This window comes from Amblyomma americanum, chromosome 3 (genome assembly GCF_052857255.1).
Source record: "Amblyomma americanum isolate KBUSLIRL-KWMA chromosome 3, ASM5285725v1, whole genome shotgun sequence".
Classification (NCBI taxonomy): Eukaryota; Metazoa; Arthropoda; class Arachnida; order Ixodida; family Ixodidae; genus Amblyomma; species Amblyomma americanum.
In genome coordinates, this window is record NC_135499.1 from 114,512,814 (window position 1) to 114,533,238 (window position 20,425).

At 45.6% G+C, this 20,425-nt stretch overlaps 1 protein-coding gene across 1 annotated transcript; it reads left to right on the forward strand.

Annotated features, from left to right (window-relative positions):
* The first annotated feature begins 9,750 nt into the window (after nucleotides 1-9,750).
* On the forward strand, nucleotides 9,751-20,078 carry LOC144123244 (female-specific histamine-binding protein 2-like). Its single transcript, XM_077656105.1, has 6 exons — nucleotides 9,751-9,858; nucleotides 11,650-11,804; nucleotides 13,390-13,556; nucleotides 17,424-17,506; nucleotides 19,407-19,490; nucleotides 19,592-20,078. Exons 2-6 carry the CDS (start codon nucleotides 11,691-11,693, stop codon nucleotides 19,744-19,746), a joined length of 603 nt encoding a protein of 200 aa, XP_077512231.1. The 5' UTR covers nucleotides 9,751-9,858; nucleotides 11,650-11,690; the 3' UTR covers nucleotides 19,747-20,078.
* Nucleotides 20,079-20,425: the final 347 nt, after the last annotated feature.

A 20,425-nucleotide genomic window follows, 5' to 3' on the forward strand; every position in this document is an offset into this window, starting at 1 on the left:
CATCGAGTTTATATATTCTCAGAAGTCTTGAACATTCATTGCGTACGACGTTCTAAATAATGTAGTTTTGTAAATCAAGATTAATTTATCAAAGTAACATTCCTTGAGTTCAAAAGACGTCAATTCAGAACTTACGTGAGAGCCTTGGAAAGCTATAGATGCCGTTGTTTAACTTGTGAGCCTATATCCTAGAATGAACTAAAGATTAGGTACTCAAATTGTATACGGCTACAGTATTTTGTGGAGCACTAGAAATAAGTTGTTTGAACTAGAGCATGCTTAAGCCGCGTTCTGAGGCCCGAGACCGAACTTTAAACACGATCTCTTCCCAGGCCCACCGCTTCAAGCTAGGGCCCAGCCCGAGTCCGCAACGTTATCACTCTGCTGAGACTCGTCCCAGCGCGGGTAGCTCCATGAAATATTTTCTACCGTACGGCAGCTCGTCGACTAATCGAATGAAGTTCCATCTACAATGGTTCTTAAGACACCTCAGATGCCCAGTCGGGAGCGGAAATGCTAATACCCAGCAGATGCGGAGCGCCTTCTGGTTGATCCGATAGCGTGTGCTAACTGAAGCAGCCAAATCAAGTGGCGCTTCGTTCTTTAGTTCACGAGGGCATGAGTCGTGCGCAAGACCTTACAAGGCTCCTCTAAGATCGTCATTGTTGTGCAGCCCGCTGCTGGATTTTGCGCTTTTTTTTTAAGCGTTAACATTAGAACTCCCACGTTGGAAAAGTCAGTCCGCCTGTCTGTCTGAAGCTACGTAGTGGCACAGGCAGGAGCTTATTGGTTTACGTTTTTTTTATGGCAGCTCCACCATACTTTTTGTCTGTCTGAAGCCTCGGTTGCCAGACGTAAAATTGGCGACACAAAAATCTCCTTCTCCACTTTCAGGGGAGAAGATAAGAAGACGAGGAGAGGGTGGGACGTGCCGGGTGGCGAGTGAAAAAGTGGAGGGAAGGAACTCTTCCTTAAGGGGAAAGGAGGGTGAAAGCGGGAAGAGGAAAACCGCAGCCATGGCCTCTAGGTAGAGCGCCCTCCTCGACTACGGTAGGTTGCGGGTTCGACTCCCACTACCGCCAGCCCACCCAGTCGGTTTTTTTCTGAAATGGGTACCAGCGTCACTCCATGCCACGTGCTCGGCTTTCTCATGGGCTTTGAGACGCTTGGAAAAGGAGCCCGCGCCTACAAATCCCATCCCCATTTGTGAGGACACGCTGCCGTCGTCTAACAGCCCGCAAGACCTTAGCAGTATTGTAAAATAAATTAAAAATAACAGAGGGTACGAGTCGACGGGAGGCAAATGGGGGAAAACGGAGAGGAGTACGGCGCATCCCGGTGTGATTGCTGGATTGGATCGGGAAAGTGCATACGTGTGACACGGTGATTGATGGCGGCATCAAGCCACTCGCTCGCTTAATCTGAACCTGTCAACGGCAGCGGCCGCTCCTTCCGGGTGACCAGTGAAACGCTTAGGGTAACGCGTACTCTGACGAATCAGTGACGCTGATCGCCCATAAGTTTTAAAATTCTCCTCTTATCGTTCACCCCGGCCAGGTGTGCGCGTCTAGTTACTTGCACGCTGACTTAATTCGGCCTACAAATCAGTTTTTAATCATTTCGCGTCAACAAAAAAGTAGTAGCATAGGTATATTGAGCAACTGTAGGGAAGATTTATGCGCCAGGATTCCTTCATTTCCAAGGAGTTCCGGGCAAGAGTAGAAAAAGAAACAGGAGGAGACAATAAAGCTCCGCCATATAAGGGTATGATGCGATAGCGTTAATGGGTTAACGCCCATATATGCGGAACGCGGCTACGATTTTGGAGGCGTCACCGTCGCTTGAGTTTCATATCAACGATAAGAAATGCACACCGCGCCGCAGTCTTGAGGCGGTGGTGTCCGGCTTCGCGTGGACCTGTATCTCAAGTTAACTCGCCTTGCAGGCGTGTTCAGGGAACTCCTCCGTACAACCACTCCCTCACCCTCCCCCCCCCCCCCCCCCCAAACCACGATTGCGCTGCTCATGAACTCGGAGTAACCTGCTCCAGGTTTTCGCTAACCTAGAGAGTTAATCTATTTTCACTGCGGCCTTCAACACTCAACGTTTTGCAATCGGAAGGAATCGCTGAGCAAAGCACAGACGCAGGTAACAGATACCAAGACAAAAAAGCAGCGGTTGTTATCTTGTTCTAAAATTTTAGCTAAATATGGCTTCCTCACTCATGAATCTGCTAACAAGCAAGGTCCCAAGGTTTATGGTTTATGCGGATTTAACGTCCCAAAGCGACTCCGGCTATGTGGGAAGCAGTAGTGAAGGGTTTCAGAAATTTCGACCACCTGGAGGTATTTAACATGCACTGACATCGCAATGTACACGGGTCTTTCGGGTCAGCAGCCGAGCGCAATGACCACTGAGCCACAGCGGTGACCTCAAGCCCACAAGGATATTCCTTGCAAGCCTACCAGAGGCACGGTAATTTACTTGAGCAATATAAAAGAATGGATCCAACTCACACTCACAGGTTCTTGCCTTTACTGGAATCCAAGGACGATGCATATTCCCTCAGCCTATTATTTAAGCATCACCCTGACTGCCCTATTCAACGACCACAACTAAAGGTCACCCACAGTAAAAACGACGTGTTTGCTGTATTGTTAATGTCACATACTTTCTGTTCATCCAGGTGCCTGCTGGCAAGAGGACACAAACCAAACACTTAACAAGGAGCCGTAATAACAACGTTGACGCCGGTTGACATCAAACTTCTTCCTACCTTTTCCACATTATGTGAAAATTTATGCACACACCAGAGGACTTAATTTGATTTTGGCCATCAACGCTCCTATCAAGCTTCAGCAGTTTCTTCGGAAATGTATCCGCCTGAAACCTATGTACCGAAGGCATAAAGCCTGCCTCTTGTAAGCGCTTTACTTGGAGACAAAAACTGGAGTTAGCTTTGTGTGGGTAAAGTTTATAGAGCCTGGATATCAAAAAGCGATAGTGCGGTTTTGATGCCTTCAACGTGCAACGACAAAAGATAAAGGATTTTTCTTCAAGCATAGCTTATAAGCCATATTTTATAAGCTTGTAGGTTGTAAGTTGGCGTGCAAGAATGGCTGTTTTACCGTAACGTTTAAATTTAGTGTGATTTACGACTCTGAAGAACGGTTTTCTAAGTGAAAATTAGATAACAGCTTGGCTTTCATAACAAAGCCCTTTGCTACCTGTTTGGATAAGTCTAGGGATGTCTCCAGCCGAACTATCTGGAGGCATATCAGCAAAATGTGTCTATTCTGCTGACTTTCTCCAGGGTTTCCCAAAGGAAAGTGCGCATTGACAGAAAAAACGCTCATACGCCATTCATAAACAGGGAATAATAGAATTACGTTTCTTGAAAGAACAAATGTGGAGTGTGGCAAAGTTGTAAAGAGGATCCAGAAATCTTAGTGCTCAATCAGGAAACAAGCAAACTAAGAATAAACAAAAAAAGAGATACTAACGAAAAGAAACCAATACCGCAGAAATCGCTACAAAGCTTGCAAGAGAGACTTGAGTAAATTTTGGAATATTTTCAATTCTTTAGGCGGAAGCAACAGAGGAACCTTGATGACGCCGTTATTACATATCCCCCTAGCTAACAGCTCGAACAATTAACTGAATAATTCAACATAATTTCTTTGTCCCACCTGATGCGTCGTCGGCAAACCTTGGCTTGACCACGTGATCACAACGTCACCTCACCGGCGGGCTATAAAAGGGGCTGCCTGAATAAATCGTTCCTTCTTGTTGTGTCATTCCGGCGTGATGCTATATTGCAGTGGCGACGAGATAGCGCGCCGGCGCTAGGCGAACTTACGTGCGCAAGAATGAGTGCCGGGCGGCCACCGGAATTCACGGATGCAGAAGGTACGTGGCCTACGTATCGTGTTCGGCTGGAGGCTTACTTCGAAGCCCATAGCATCGCGGAACCAACGAAGAAGCGAGCGCTGCTCATAGCTTCGCTCACAGACAGTGCGGTGCGAGTGGTGCAGGGGCGGTGTCATCCAAAACAAGTGAATGAGCTGAGTTACCAAGAAGTCGTCCAGCATTTGGAAGACCACTATGCTCCGCAAGTTAACGAGATCGCTGCAAGTTATGCTTTCTTCAGGCGCTCGCAAAAAGACGGGGAGTCTGCCCAGGACTTCATTGCGGAAATTAGGCGGCTAGCGGAGAAGTGCAACTTCGGAACGTCACTGGAGCGCATGTTACGGGACAGAATTGTGTGCGGTGTGCAAGATGAAGACGTCCGGCGACACTTACTGACTCAACGGAAGCTTACACTAGAAGAGGCGGAAGACTTTGTTGTCTCGGCACAGAAAGCCTCCCAGAACGCCAAAAGCATGCACTCTTCAGAGCCAGGAGAGGTACATTTTGCCCGTCAAAAGAGTCGTTCATCGAAGCCGCGCACAAGGCTGGAGAAGTGCGATACATGTGGCAGGTGTGGTGGCGAGTCGCACACCGAGGCGGAATGCAAACACCTTCACGCGGTGTGCTACCGGTGCGGCAAACGAGGACATCTGCGCCGAATGTGCCAGTCCAGCACAAGTTTCCTTCGGCACGCATCGCACCCGGGAGGCCAACGACGCCAGGGCTCCTACGCAATGGCAGCAGCAGGGGACACGAGCTCGGACGACAGCGAAGCCCTGTACACTATTGCAGCGGTTCTCCACCAAGAAGCCAGCATCCGCAAGGTTCGGCCAATTTACAAGGACATTAATTGGAATAACATCCCTCTTACTATGCTGGTGGACACAGGATCACCCGTGAGTGTCATCTCCGTAGCGACGTTCCGGAAGTACGAGGCGCTATGGCCGCCGTTGCGCAAATCACAGCTTAAGCTATCCTGCCTCTTGGGCGAACTTCCAGTTGTCGGACAGCTCAGTATGACGGCTACATGCGACGGGAAAGGCATTCCGGGTACGGTCGTAGTGGTCGACAGCGTCGGACCATCTTTGTGCGGCAGAGACACAATCAAAGCATTCAACGAGGCTGGGGTGGCAATGCTGTCGCGTGTGGTCGCGAGTGTTCAACCAGTCGAGATAAAAGCTGACAGCACGGAACTGCAAGAGCTGCTCAACGAATATGCTGACGTGTTTGCTCCAGGACTCGGCGTATGCAAGGGATCACCGGTCACATTGCAGCTGAAAGAGAATGCGTGTCCAAAGTTTTTTAAGGCCCGTACGGTTCCCTACGCTTTGAGGGACAAGATGTCTGAAGCGCTGGACCAACTGGTTGCGCAAGATGTCCTGGCGCCTGTGAAAACCGCCGAATGGGCAACACCAGTGGTACCCGTTTTAAAGGGCGATGGGTCTCTCCGAGTGTGCGGAGACTTTCGTATGACAGTGAATGCAGCCACAGTGATGGAACAGTACCCGTTGCCTCGAGTGGACGACATTTTTGCTAAGCTGAATGGCGGAGAAGTATTTACGACGTTGGACTTACGCCAAGCCTACAACCAGCTACCTTTAGACGCGGATGCCAAAAAGATAGCAGTGCTGAACACTCAGAAAGGCCTCTTCTGTTTAACCGATTACCTTTTGGCATAAGTTCGGCTCCAGCTATATTCCAGAGGCGGATGGACGCGCTGCTGGGCGATATTCCAGGAGTTCAGGTGTACCTGGATGATATTATAATCGCTGAAAAAAAGGACGATGTATCAAGGCTGAAGAGGGTGCTGCAACGCCTGCGGGAGTACTGTCTCCGACTGCACAAGGATAAGTGCAAATTCCGGCAAGACGAAGTCACTTTTCTCGGCCATCGGATCGACGCTAAGGGTCTGCGACCAAAGGACGATAACATCAAGGCTGTTATCGAAGCCCCAGAACCTACTTCAGTGAGTGAGCTGAAAGCTTTTCTCGGACTTGTAAATTATTACGGCAAGTTCTTGCCCAATCTGGCCACTGTGCTGGCTCCGCTGTACGCCCTCCTAGCTAAAGGGGCCAAGTGGGAGTGGAACAAGGAACAAGAAAAAGCTGTTCAGAAAGTTAAGCAGGCAATTGTGGCTTCCAAGTTCCTTGCTCATTACGACCCGGATAAGCCACTGCGGCTTGAGTGCGATGCGTCATCAGTAGGCATTGGGGCCGTTTTGTCCCACCGTGTGAACGGTGTTGACTACCCCATCGGATTCCGGTCCAGGACACTCACAAAGGCAGAGCGTAACTACTCTCAGTTAGAAAAAGAAGCACTAGCACTGGTGTTCGGCGTCGCACGGTTCAAGGACTACTTGTATGGACATCGGTTCGTGTTAGTAACCGACCACAAGCCTCTTACTGGTTTATTCAATCCAGGCAAACCAATACCACCGATGGCGGCTGCGAGAATCCAGCGCTGGGCCTTGTTCCTTGGCAACTACAGCTACACATTGCAGTACCGCAAGGGCAGCGAGAATTCCAATGCAGACGCCCTCAGTCGCTTGCCATTGCCGGTTACGGAGCCGCGGGATGTCGCTCCCGACGAGTACGTTTTGTATGCCCAGTGTCTTGAGGAAACGGCGGTCGGCGCCCGGGAGGTTGAACAAATGACAAACCGAGACGCCACTCTTCAACAGGTCAAAAGGTGGATTGCCGACGGATGGCCTCCGTATCTACCGCAGGATCTTGAGCATCTCCGGGCGTACTTCAACAGAAGAACAGAGCTAACCGTGAGCCACAATTTGGTGTACTGGGGACATCGCATTGTTCTACCTATGGCGGCGGCAAAGCGTTTGTTGGGGCTGCTCCATGAGACGCACCCTGGTATGACGTGCATGAAAAGCACGGCGAGAACGCTGTTTTGGTACCCGGGTCTGGATTCTGACATAGAGCGACTGGTGAAATCATGCTCTATTTGTGCACAGGCCGCTGCGATGCCACCGGCACAGATACCTTTGGCGTGGCCAGAAACCGGGGAAAGATGGAGCAGACTACACGCAGATTTCGCAGGCCCAATGGACGGACATATGGTATTGGTCGTCGTAGACTCTGAAACAAAATGGATAGAAGCAATTCCAATGAAAATTGCCACATCGCAAACAACGGTGGACGCACTACGGTCAATATTTGCACGCTTCGGCCTTCCAAAAACCTTCGTTTCAGATAACGGTCCACAATTTTTGGGCGCCGTTTTTCGCGAGTTTCTGGCACGAAACAACGTAAAGCAACTCGCAACAGCCCCTTATCACCCACAATCGAATGGTTTAGCCGAAAGAGCTGTGCGCACGCTCAAGGAAGGGCTAAAGAAAAACCCTGGAAAAGACCTGGAAATGCGTATAGCTCAGTTTTTGTTCCGATATCGCCGAACGCCTGTTAAGCATGGCAAGTCGCCCGCGGAACACTTATTCGGCTACCAGATAAGAACAAAGATGGATTGCATCACGCCCGGTGAGAAGTCGGCAGAAAGCCAGCGAAGAGTAGGTGCGACAAAATTGGATGTGGGAGAACCGGTCTGGATGCGCAGTTTCGGAGCAGGTCGCAGGTGGATTCCAGGAGTAGTGCATGGTCAACAGGGCTCCAGGATGGTCTCCGTTGACTCGGAGCAAGGTCTTCAGCGGCGGCACTTGGACCAACTGAGACGTCGGACTGAATCAGAAGACAGAGCCCCTGGAGAAGTTGGCAAGCGGGAACCTGCGGACGACGCTCCGACCACGTCGCAAGATAGCCCAGAAGCATCCGGGACGGAAACTGGCCCGCCTGGTTTGCGAAGATCAACCAGACAGCGACGGCCACCTGTACGCTTTCCTCTTTAAGGGGGGAGAGATGATGCGTCGTCGGCAAACCTTGGCTTGACCACGTGATCACAACGTCACCTCACCGGCGGGCTATAAAAGGGGCTGCCTGAATAAATCGTTCCTTCTTGTTGTGTCATTCCGGCGTGATGCTATATTGCACCACCAACAGAGTGACGAAGGTAAAAGTTATTGATCTTTCCTGTTAAGTCATTCGCAATGTAATTTCAGCATATATGATAGGCATTATTGGACAATAAATAAAGAACGGCATTTTCATGTCTTTTAATGTAAAGCCTGTGGTCATAATGCGATTATAAGCGCATCTCATTATGGACTTCAGTAAGCCTAAAACTCTGCTTTCGCGTCTATTGTCAACTGTAGTAAGGTCCGACAAATTTCCACAAAGTAAGTCTTAGCTGTCAGACCAATCTGCAACAATAATAACCAGACAGCGGTGATTACAGACCTACCACTGTTGTTCTACTCTGTTAAATGCATACTTGAGTAATTATTGTGGAAACAAATGCCTTACTTTTGTGAGAAATATCGCCTCTTTTCTGAAGACCACCATACCTTTTGTAGCGCTGACTTTATAGATAAGAAAATTGGTGTCAGTAAAGTTGTCTTCAGCCTATTGCAAACAAAAGGTGTTTGACACCTTAAACCAAAAGTTAGTATTTAGCAGATTGCCAATTTTGGGATTTCATGAAGCGTACCAGTTATTCTTCGATTGTTTTTACCAAACACCCCAGATGTTTAAACCAAAGAATACGAGATTATATATCGCTGCCTGATTTTGGAGTAGTTCAAAGATCAATTTTAGGCCCCTTTTAAAATTACATATAACTTATCTGTATAATCTACCATTCAACTATTTAAGCTTTCAGTACGATGATGGTACTACGCAAGTGGTGGCGGCAGGTCCGTGTTAGTGCAACACTTTTTCTTCACAGCAAAAAGGTACAGTATTTTAGCGTGGCATCACAGGAATCTTATTCTTGTCAATAAACATAAGACGCAGGTGATTTGCTTTCCCGACTCACAAATATAAGTGAGTATTTAGCCGGAGTCCATATATGGAGAAAGAAAATTTTAAGGATTTTCCGGAGGTGGCGTGAGCTCATCTACTACGGTGGTATTTCTAGGTATGCGTATTGACGAGTCATAGTCCTTAACTTACCACATTGACTATGTTGCTTAGAAGCTAAGAAGAGTGCGCAGATGTACGCAAAATAAGATCAATGTGGAACGTGCAATTACGGTTGAAGACATCTACAGCGCCTGGTGAATGAAGGCTGCGCTAAGGATTATTCTGCATGGACGAGTCTTCAAGCTCAAAATGTGCTGAACAACATACTGCAAAGGATTGCCCTGAATGTCGCATATGGCACCAGAATTCCAGGTGAAACTTAAAGATTGACAATGAAGAAATTGGGAATTCTTAACGTACAAAAGTTGCTACCAACCATTCTTTTTAGAAAATATATCTTTTGTAATGCTTTCGAAGTCAGAAGCACGAAGCAGTGCGACATACATGTTGAAACTTTCTTGAATACAAGCAGTGCTTTCTAACTACTGAAAAAGGACTAGAGCTTTTTCATATATTCCCTTCCACTTTAATCATCTGCCTGTAGTCGCAGCGGCAGTTACAGCCTGTTAACGTGCACGCAAGCTGTCGACAGCGTAAGAAAAAAACACGGAGTGGACATGGCACTTAACTTCCACAAAAAAGTGTGTTGCTTGCCTACAATTTTCATCGCAACGCAGCCAGGCAGCAGCCGCTCAAAACCAGAATGCTGCCTTAAGTCGAGTTCAGCCAACGTTTCATTCTCCACGCGTCCCGCACGTAACGAAGCCAACCCTACAAGTAAGCCCGATCGGCGGCATGTCAGCGATTGCTGCTTACTTCAGCGTACTCTAAATGATTGATAAGTTTCCTTTATCTGGGATGCATTCTGTTCCTTCATCGTCAGGAGACTTTCCTCCAAGGCCGTCTGCGTGGGCAGGTTGTTCCTTTTTTGTACGTCTGCCTTCCTTCGGGGGCCTCATCACTTCTACTCACCTGCAGGCGCGTCAGACGTCTATCAGGCTGCGAGACTCGCGTCCGATCTGTGAGTAATAGCCACAAAGTTTATTGCGTGAAAAAGCGGTTGGTTATGGGTTCAAAACCTGTAGAATATACCATTCTTTTATTTAGCGCATGGTTAATACGGTTTTTTCTTCTTCGTGTATTTTGTCTATTGTAATGTATTCAGGACGTTTTGGTGAGTGGCATTGGCGTAGCAGAACTGTGGATTAGCATCGAACTAGCAAAGGAAATGCCTTTTTTCATTAGACCCAGGAGACATTATTGCAGTGAAAAAATATAGTTCTGCGAGAGGCGTTCTGACAGATTTGCAACTTTTCTTTTTTTTCTGATGTGAAGGACGGATCAACAGAGAAAACGTGTTCCGGAAAAATATGGTGCACTTTAATTTAACGACATCTTAAATATCTGTTCCAAATTAATTCATTTACAACTCTGTGCATTTATTACAAATCTGCTCGCAATTCAGTTTTTATAAATGCGGAACCACTTTTCCGCGATCAAAGCACTGCTGGCCGTCAATTAGCAAAATGCGAAGCGCTGAACGGTTATTCTTACCCCTGAGAGAGGAGCATGGTGTCTTCAAAAGAACCACGTTAATGCCTTTAACGCAGTAAAACTTACGTGGTGCGCTTGTATTTCAGGTTTGAAAAATTAGCTACGTACTTTTCCCTTAGGCACGCAGTGTTGCGTCGAAACTGGCGTCAATATTGAGATTTTTTGTCTTACTGCATTAGTGTACCGCGCTGCATAACTGGCCGCGAATTATGACCGAAACTTAAAGCTAACGGCTCCAACATGATCTAGCCCATCTTCGATATTACGACATGCGTAAGGTAAAGATAGAAAATATATGATATACGCGATTGTTTCTATTGCGCATCTTTATCTTGCACAGTTTTCTAAGCCGGAAGAGCTATGTTCAAGCAATTCTGCATAACTTGGCGTCTAGCAAAGCTATATATCTCAATTTTCACGGCAATGGTGAATGTATACCGCTGAGCGGCAATGTCGAGTTAAAGGAATCAAATCAATAGTTGAATTGATTTTTGTGGCATCAGTGCACACGAATATTGGTTTTTAGGGAATGGGAATGGCGCAGTTTCTTTCTCCCATCTCGACGGACACCTGAACCGCGCCGTAAGGGAAGTGGTAAAGGAGGGAGTGAAAGAAGAAACGAAGAAAGAGGTGCCATAGTGGAGGACTCGGGAATAATTTCGACCACCTGGGGATCTTTAACGTGGACTGACATCGTACAGCAATGTTAGAATCCGAGTTCGAAATATTTGAGACATCTAATATGCAGCAATGCCGCGAAGCATTATTGTGTGCACAGCACACGGGTGCCGAGGCGAAGACCAAAGGCGTCCGTGTGCTGTGCACACAATAATGCTGCGTAACATTGCTGCATAATAGGTACGTCTCATATATTTTGGACTGGGATCCTGACACAGCTCCTTTGCGGAAAAGCGCTTGTCCTACGTCATTATTCTGCAGTGTGTGTGTTTTTCGGCGCTACTGTTTGCCTTCCTCATTTGCAGGCCTTGTTAAACGTACGTGTTCCGCTCGCAACCGCTGTAATCTCAGCTGGGTGGCGACCGCGTTGTGGCGGCGCTAGTCTCTCCTGCATACGCCTTATCAGCTCTCGTTTCTCGGTCATGTGGGCCGCACGGCCGTCGAAGGAACCGTCTCACTATTCCTAGCAAATACCGATTGGGAGTGCTACTTTGTAACCGTGCAATTATTTTTCTATTTAGAACTGGTTGCAGTGATTACAATTTGGTTTTTAATATGTTGGCTGCTTGCGCTTTTAAAGCGTTCTTCAACAACCTTCTCAAGATCATCTCACGTACTGGAATGATGGGCCTTAGTGCCACTTGTGTCCTGCTCCTCACTGCGACCGCTGCACTCAGTGAAACACAATTAGTGGAGCGAAAGCCCTACCTTTCAAAATACCAAGACGCTTGGAAGGTAAGACCTGGCATATTTTACTTTGTCTATCACTGATCGTTTCGACTTTAGCCATCTGCTACTCACATGTCTTGACCTGTCATTTCAATTGGCAGCCCTGATAGAAAGTTTAGGGTCAGGAGAAAAAATTAGCAAAAATGTATTGAGCGGGCGACTTTCACACTTCTGTCGACGGTTTGCACCGGGCTTTGCATCAAAATGATCGAATAAAGGCAAATAGCACTCGCACACAGCCTGCGCCCGCCCTCTGAAGTTTCCTTTGTATAGAAAGACATCATTGGCGTCGACGATATAACGTATATGGCTATGGCCCTAGAAAAACGACCTCTTTCAGCTGTGATAATCAGAGTGCGCCTAATGTTTTTCAACGTCCTAGATATAACCCTGGTGGTTGCTGTTGTAATAAACATCAAGTAAATTCAGTGATGCGGCTTCCATAATGCCTCCAATACTATCCGTCCTTCACGGTGGACTCAATTAATTGACACAATACCGTCTCATTTGCAATACAGTGCGATATGTTTTCTAGTGAGCTTAGATAATCGAAATTATTTTAAAAACCCCAGAGCAATCGCTACGCATAGAAAAGTAAACTTATGAGCGTATATGCTGAGAGGATGTTCTGAATCTTTTACTAACCTGCCGCTCCACTCGCAAGGCAGGGTAGAACAAAGAGAACATTATAGGACATGATGGATTTAGATGAGATTATATACGATAAATCAACATTTGTAGACAAGCTGGATTGCAGCAGGCTTTATCATAACTGGTACTGAACTCACTACTGGGTAAATTTCGCCAACCTCCCTGGCGACATTGCAAGCAGAGTTCTGTGCATTTTTACATGCTTGTCACTTGAACTAAATTGGACAGACTCTAGAGTTGCGGCATCAAAAAGACAATGTAATGCTACAAGAGCTCTTTAAAACAGGTGGCTCGAGGCTATAAAAAAAAGAACCTGTAAACATGAGACAAACACAAATACAATGCGAGCCGTTATACATTGCCTCCTTCCTTCACTGAACAGTTAATCCGCTGTCTCATATTCCCGTCCAAAAAACTGGCTACTTTCATCCCAAGTGAAGGAGCAGGAGAGGTGACACGAAAAAAAAAATTAAGGCAGTGAGCCTCTTCGCCCGACATTTATTTTCACCATCTTTTATCATTAAGTCGTTAAGTAATGTCAGCGCAGCTTAAACGGGGTTGGCGATAGCAATGCAATTTTCGATTCACCAACTAACACAAGCAAATAAATGTAATTAAATCATGATTCAATGACTGTACCATAGAGCTGTATCTCGGTCAATAAGGTCTCGCTTAAACATCGAACATACGATAGTTTAATCTGCAAATGTAATAAACCACACCCTCAAGTATTTGCCAATATGTCATTCTGTAATGTAGTAGAATTTGGCTTCAAGCAGAGTTTTTGTGCAGCTAATGACTGAAGACGTTATTCACACTTAATGAAATGATGAGAAAGAAATAGAAACTATATTTCAGCGTTTCCTTCAGAGCATTCGACCGTGTCCTTCCGGAACAAAAAAAAACATCTAATATTCTGTTTACTTTTATTTTCTTCCAGTCGCTCAAGGTGCCAGGAAAGTATTACCTGTACATGAGGTCTTATGAAGATGAGCCACTCTACGGAGCAAACATAAAATGTGTTTTTAGTGAATTAGTTTCTGTCAACGAAGAAGAAAAATACACCATCAACGTGTTCGGATCCATAGATCTCAAGGACGGATTGACGTAAGGATTATTTTATGCGTATTAGCGGTGATGTCCCTGGCTAGGTTTTGTTCGACAACCTTGTTGCATTGCTAAAACGTAGTTGCAGTTATGGTGGTAACAAACACTTCTTTATTATGCGCCAACTAATTGGCGCCACACCCGTGAAAGGTGCCAGTCATATGTGATTGTTTAGTGCAGGAAAATTTCACCATGCAAATAACTGGCTTGTGCGATATTAAGGCTTGATCAAGAATAAAAAAGATCCGTGAGGTTTAAGGAAGGCAAATGTGAGTTACCGGATGAGGCACTGCGTTTCGCGAAAAATTTCACTATTTCTGGCACGGAAAGCTGACTGCGTTGGTGCAAAAAATCGCACATGCCGTTCCCGATTTCCGCTGCCAATTGCTCCCCCGCGAAACTCGAGGGAATTACGTAATTCTGCAACTTGTATGCTTTGCAGTTGTGTCAGTGCATCTGGGAAAACTAGCTAAAATAAAACCGATGGATGCACCAGGTAGACGGCCCGTTCTCACAGTATGCACAAGAAGATGGCGCCACTACACTGCTTATTTGCCCTCCTCTCTCCTGGACTTGCCGTCTGACGGTTTTAAAATTTGGAAAGAGAGGTGTGATAACAAAGGCGTCAAACCTCTAGCTTACATGTCTTGTACCGCAAACTTAAGCAAAAAGCCCTAGAAATATATCACACAAGTGGCACCCAAAATAACACAGGGCGGAGTAAACATTCCTGCCCAGCATGAGTTCTGTTGGCTCCTTTCCGTCGTGGGAATGGGGGGCAGAGTGCTCTTTGAACAAGAAACTAGAAACTAGAGCGCGAACCTCCGAGCGACGAAGCCCCACAGGTTTTTCGACGGTCTGCTCGTGATACTACTACCTTTGCAATGATCAGACATCGATTAAGGGACAACGCATGCGATGTCGTGCTGATGTGGTTATTATAGAGTTTTAGTATAACGTTAGCGTGATAGCAGACCTAGCGGAGCTTAGCTTAATGTAAGCAACACGTCCCCACAAATAGTTCTAGGATGCGGTCCGAAAGCATTAAACACGTTTTACATTACATAGAGGCGGAAGGCTCCTTAAAAATGATCACCGCAGCCGCTAATTTGCCAAACTAGCGTTAACATATCAATTTTTCCCGCCCATTTATATAGTAGCGTAATTTCCGCCAGCGAAAGAAAATGCCTGGGCTTATGTCAAATATAAATAAAGTAATAATAATAATAATAATAATAAAGTATGTCAAATTATAAATGCAAACACTGTGGCGCCATGTTGTTAGCGAAATGATAAGTACAAACCACTCAAGCAAGAACATTTCCAAAAAATGAGATACTATGCTGGAGATATATATTTTGGCAGATTTAATACCGATCGCCCATATCAATTATTTAAACACACAAAACATCATGTCTAACCACGAAACCTATTCCTGTTTCGTTTCGAGCAGTTACGGACGCTCGCAAAGCAGCGGGGGCCCATTCTTCTCGAGCGCGCAAGAACTGAGAGCGCAGCTCAAAAACTGCCCTGGCTCCATTGCAGCTTACACTTTGTCGTCGAAGCAAAGTCAGTGATAGCGAAAGGCAGCAACATTACTAGTTACCAGTTAATCTGCCGACCGGGACAGCAAGGACTGCTTATTCGGCTGAAGCGGGCGGCTCTTATTTGGTCGGATGCTGCCATGTTTTCACGCTAAGTGCGCAAAAGAACCGCCAAGCTAGCTTTGAAAATTGCGTGCGAGCGCTAACGCTATTTACCCGTTAACATTGTGCACATGCGAACTCTGGACCCACTATTTCGCGGAACACGCAAAGCCCTCTATATTAAAATTCATATTGTTCTGTATCGTAGTACAGTTTCTCCGCACTGTGTTATGTATCTTTGCCGCACCACGCGAGTGAGTTGAGTTGAGTTGAGGTATTGAATGCTAAAGGGGGGGTCATCCTTGCTTTATCTGCCGGCAATTGCTCCACCGTAGCGTCCCTTCTATATTAACAATGTCCTAAAGCCGGTCGCATCTACCCCGCTATGCGCACAGTCTCTTATAATAGCACACATTCTCTCCCGCAGTCACCATCTATGCACACAATCAATCCACACAATCAATATCACAGTCAACTCCAGAAGTCACCATCTATGCACATATTCAATCACAGCAGAACATAGACCATTGTAGTGCCACAATCCATACACACATTCACTCACAGTATAACGTAGTCCACTCCGGAAGACACCATCTACGCACACATTCAATCACAGTAGGCCATAGTCCGTTCCTGCTGTCACCATTTAGAAACAAGATCCGTGTCCTGCAGAAATGTTAAAAGAAGGCGTGCCGCCTCCCTTCTGCACGTCTGGTTTCCACTCGGGTAGGCAATGTCCTGAACTGTACTGTGACGGGTTCCTGTCTTCTTCAAGGAAGAGAACATCGCATACTTTAGCGCGTTTTACTCTCTGGGCAGTACATAATATAATGTTCGATATCTCCGCACTATCCTGCCCGCACTCAATACACACTAAGCAATGGTCAGTGACTGATTACTAATGAACGCGTATGCCTGTCACGAATTCGCACTATGAAAAGCAACATCTTTCGATGACATTACCTTATCTTCTTTAGCAGTAACGCCTTCTTCCAAACTTCAGTATCTGAAACCGGAGGTAAAAAGAACCATTGCATTTTCTTGAATATCTTTTGTTTTAAAAATAAAGCGGTAATAAATTCAAAGCAGACCTTAAATACGCTTTCTTTGCAGTCTTAAACATCGAATTCGCAATGTAGTTGCATTACAGAACGGGGTTTCTTTCAAAGCAGGGTATGGTCAACTCTGAAGTGTTCTTTTGCAGGACGTCGTAAGACTTCTTGAAGTGGCTGTTCTCTACATTATGTAATTTTTATTACTGTGTTTGAAAATCATTCCCACCCTAGCGTAACAGTTGTGGGCACAAATATTCGGTCTGCAAGAAAAATTTGCGCTGAGTGTGGTGGAGTATAAAAGCACTAGAAGTAGGCGTAATGTTATGCAGGCTGAAACACTACTCCATCCATCGCGGGGAAGACGCCGCTAGAAGCAAAAACTACATTGCTGACTATTTAGGTATTACAGCTCTATAAGCACAATCAAATGGAGCTGTTGCTTAATTCTTGACTCCGCGAAATTGTGTTAATGCTTGCGATGATTGAATAGGATGCACAGTAAGAGTTTCACAAGAATGATAGCAGAGCTGTCAAAACTGCCGACAGCGAACACTGTCAACATTTAAAAGGGTTTTGGAGGGCACTGTGAAAGCAAGTATTTAACTGATACTTCTCATTAATATGTCAAAAGATAGTTGTCTAAGGTGAGCTTGAACTTAATGGGCATTTAAGAAAGTAAGGCTGCCCTTGTCGCAGAAAGGAAGCTGATTCGATAATTGCAGCAGCACTGAAATCTCTTGACAGGTGCAAGCCATGGTTAACTAATGTAGTGGCTTGAGCACTCGGTGTCTTGCTTTCCGCACGCCGTGAATCATTTGTCACTGGCGTTACCAATAATTCCACTCTAGAGTTATAAATACACTCACACTCACTGTTTCCGCCCCCTCGACCCCATTTTAATTAGGAAATGGAATAATAGACAGGAGCCGTTCACTGTTACGGCATGAGCCGGCAACGTTGAGTGTTTCGAAAAAAAGACGAAAAGTACAAGACGGCTGCACATTCTAAACTGTGCAATGTTCCCAACCTAGCTGAGAGGATTTGGCCACAAATGCCAAGTTCATCGTCAATCCTTGCGAAATTGGTGTTGGAAGGCACAAAATAAGCATTTCATTTGCCTAGAAGTGCGTGCGACTAAATCTTCACACTGTTTTTTTTTTTACCAGCAAAACTCACAACGTTTACGCGTTTGTTCGTGCTTCTGAAGGATACAGCGTGCCCAATGTAATCGAAGCAGCGGAATCCAAAGGTAGGTAGAGCACTTCAACGTTAGGCTATCATGCAGGAAATTATGGGCAAGATACTAACATTTCCTTACTTTATTTTTGCGGCTTAATTTTTTACGCAAAAGTAGCAACGTTTCTTGTCATTTTATTCAAATCATAACTATAAGAAAGGCTGCTAAACAGCAATTTCACTGTGCCTCTCATGGAATGCATTTTAAAATACGAGTATAGTTCATTTTAATGCATGCAAGCAGTCTCTACGCGTGCTCATCAAGCAAGAGGCTCTGAGTTCTAATTCCTGTTTTTTCAAACCCATTGTACCTCGCTTTTAGCGGCACGGCAAGCATGGTGCACATCCTTGTCGAATGTTTCTTATTTCCGCAGTTGAGGATTGCGTCTACTAGAATAACACGGAATTTCACAAATTAATAGAAGCGTTGCTCTGCGTTTTCTCGATTATATTTACGGTTTATGAAGGTTTAACGTCCGAAAGCGACTCAAGCTATGAGGGACGCAGTAGTGAAGAGCTCCGAAAACTTCGACCCCCTGGGGTTTTTTAACGTGCAGTGACATCGTTCAGCGCACGGCCTCTATAATTTCGCCTCAATCGAAATTCGACCGCCGCGGCCGGGATCGAATCCGCAGCTTTCGGGTCAGCAGCCGAGCGCCATGCCACTGAGCCAACGTGGCGGCATCTTTATTTAGCCAAAAATTGTAAACGTAGTGTTTCAATGTATTCAAAATATTTTGCTGCGTTAACAAGATATTGAAGTGCTATATTATCGTTTTTCTCGTGAATTCTAGGTAAAGTGCTCTCTGTGTCATACTGTATATACCGGGCACGGATAATTAATCGGTTATGCCCCTCCAATTGAATTAACAGTTTCAGGCTGCCTAGCACTGCTAGATCGCACTTCCAGGAAGCTTTAATGGTATTCATTGTGCTCCTAAGCAAATATGAAAGTCTAAGGTAATTTTTACAAACATCCGGCTATGCTACACAGTACTACATAGGTACGCAGGTTATATGCAACAGCTTAAGATGCACTCAAACAAGGAATGATTGCCAGGAATTTTTTTTTACCTTGCCGTCCGTAGCCGGAATGATTTTAAAATTCCCAGAAAAAAGAGAAGATATTTTAATGGTGCTAAAATTTCAGCTGCAACCATGTTAAATTTGCAGGAGAACACTACCAGTCGTGTTTATCAACCTTTCCATGTTTTTTACAATGTGCGTGGCCAAATGGAAAACTTTGATGGCCACAAAGACGGAAGGCACTTACGGTATCAGCAGATACATGGGCACGTCTATACAAAATGTTGAATCCCAACCGTCACTTAGTTCATTAAGCGTTTGCTGGCTTTCATTCGCGTGACCGAATGTGCCGGTGGCAGCCATGTTAAGACTGAAGCGCATAGCGTACCAAGGGCCGAGGACTTAAGAAAGGAGGGGACATGGGACACAAGAGCAGTGACTTGCAATAGTATTTCGAACCTCGGGACTTAGTATATATAGGAAAGCATGGCCAACATCATGCGCATTGTTAACGCTAGGAAAATGCATCCGATTAACTGAATGTGTTGCTTAGAATGAATTTCCTTTAGAGTTCATTACAATGTAAACTGATAAAGAATACTGTAACAAAAACTGAATTCGTTTCTCGCCCAGCTGCGGTTGCTCAGTGATTAGATCACTCGGCTGCGGAGCACGACGATACGTTTTCGATCACGGCCGAGATGTAACGCTGGAACTGTATTCTGCGATCTCAGTGTACGTTAAGGAACCCAAGGTGGCCGTATCTAATCTGGAGCCCTCCACTAAGATGTCCCTCACGGCCCGCGTCGTCTTGGGACGTTAAACGTTATATACCATATCATAAGGTGCCGTACCATGCATAAACTCATTTTTTGGTTTTTTTCTAGAAAAATTTTTCACCATTGATTACCCTGTGGCTTTCTCGGAATATGACAACTGCGATATACTGAGGGTTCCTCACAGGAACAATGGTGAGAGCTGGTGAATAGAAAAAACCCCAGGCATCTTTGTCGAAGCATCCTTTGAACCCATTTGAACGAGCCTGACCGATAAAATATTTTTTGCTTTCCAGGCTGCGAACTTTGGGCGAAAGCGGGAGAGATTCACAACATCAAGTCCCTATGCTTCTTTGCCTTCCACCTGCTCTGTGGACCGGAAAAACACATTGTCTATGACAGAGACCTTTGCGGCAAGACTTCGCCCACCTTGGTTTCTGTGCAGCTTTAGTGGGTTCTTTGTACTTGCTGTGAATAACAATGACTGCACTGTGGATCTTTTTGTGGTTATTTGGAGTCAATATTTTATATATCTTGAGAAGAGCAATATCTTCATCGCCTAAAACGCCAATCATACGCCTGTTTCATACAATACACTTTTGAAACCAAATGACTTTTCTGTCTAATCCAAGGAATGTCTTGCTCTTGCGTCCACGATTATATATTATCAGGTGCTTGAGATGGGGTCAGTCCCCTCCCGGGCCTTGGAGCGAAACTCACGCTGACGGCTCACACTGATGGCCACCCTTTATGATGGGAGGATAAGGTCAACACATACACTCACTCTTTTTCCTCGCGCGATGAATAAAAAAAAACAGGGTGGCTTTTGAAAACAACTCTGAGCAGCCCTAGCGATGTCTTCGTCAGAAGTGAATGAGCCACCGTTGAGATTCTCCATCATATTGGTTAACAGAAAAAACTGAGATGACGTGAAGTGGAAGTGGTCACTTGGTTGAGAGAAAATGACCACCCTGATTTTTGGACGAGACGGGCGGACCTTAATGTCCTACCGGCTAACGGTTGACGCACGCGATAATGAGAGATCTCCGCCTAAAAATGAGGGCCTTCCAAGCCAAGCCTCTATATAATTATGATTTCTATCTTACTATGCAACAGAAATAGTTATACCC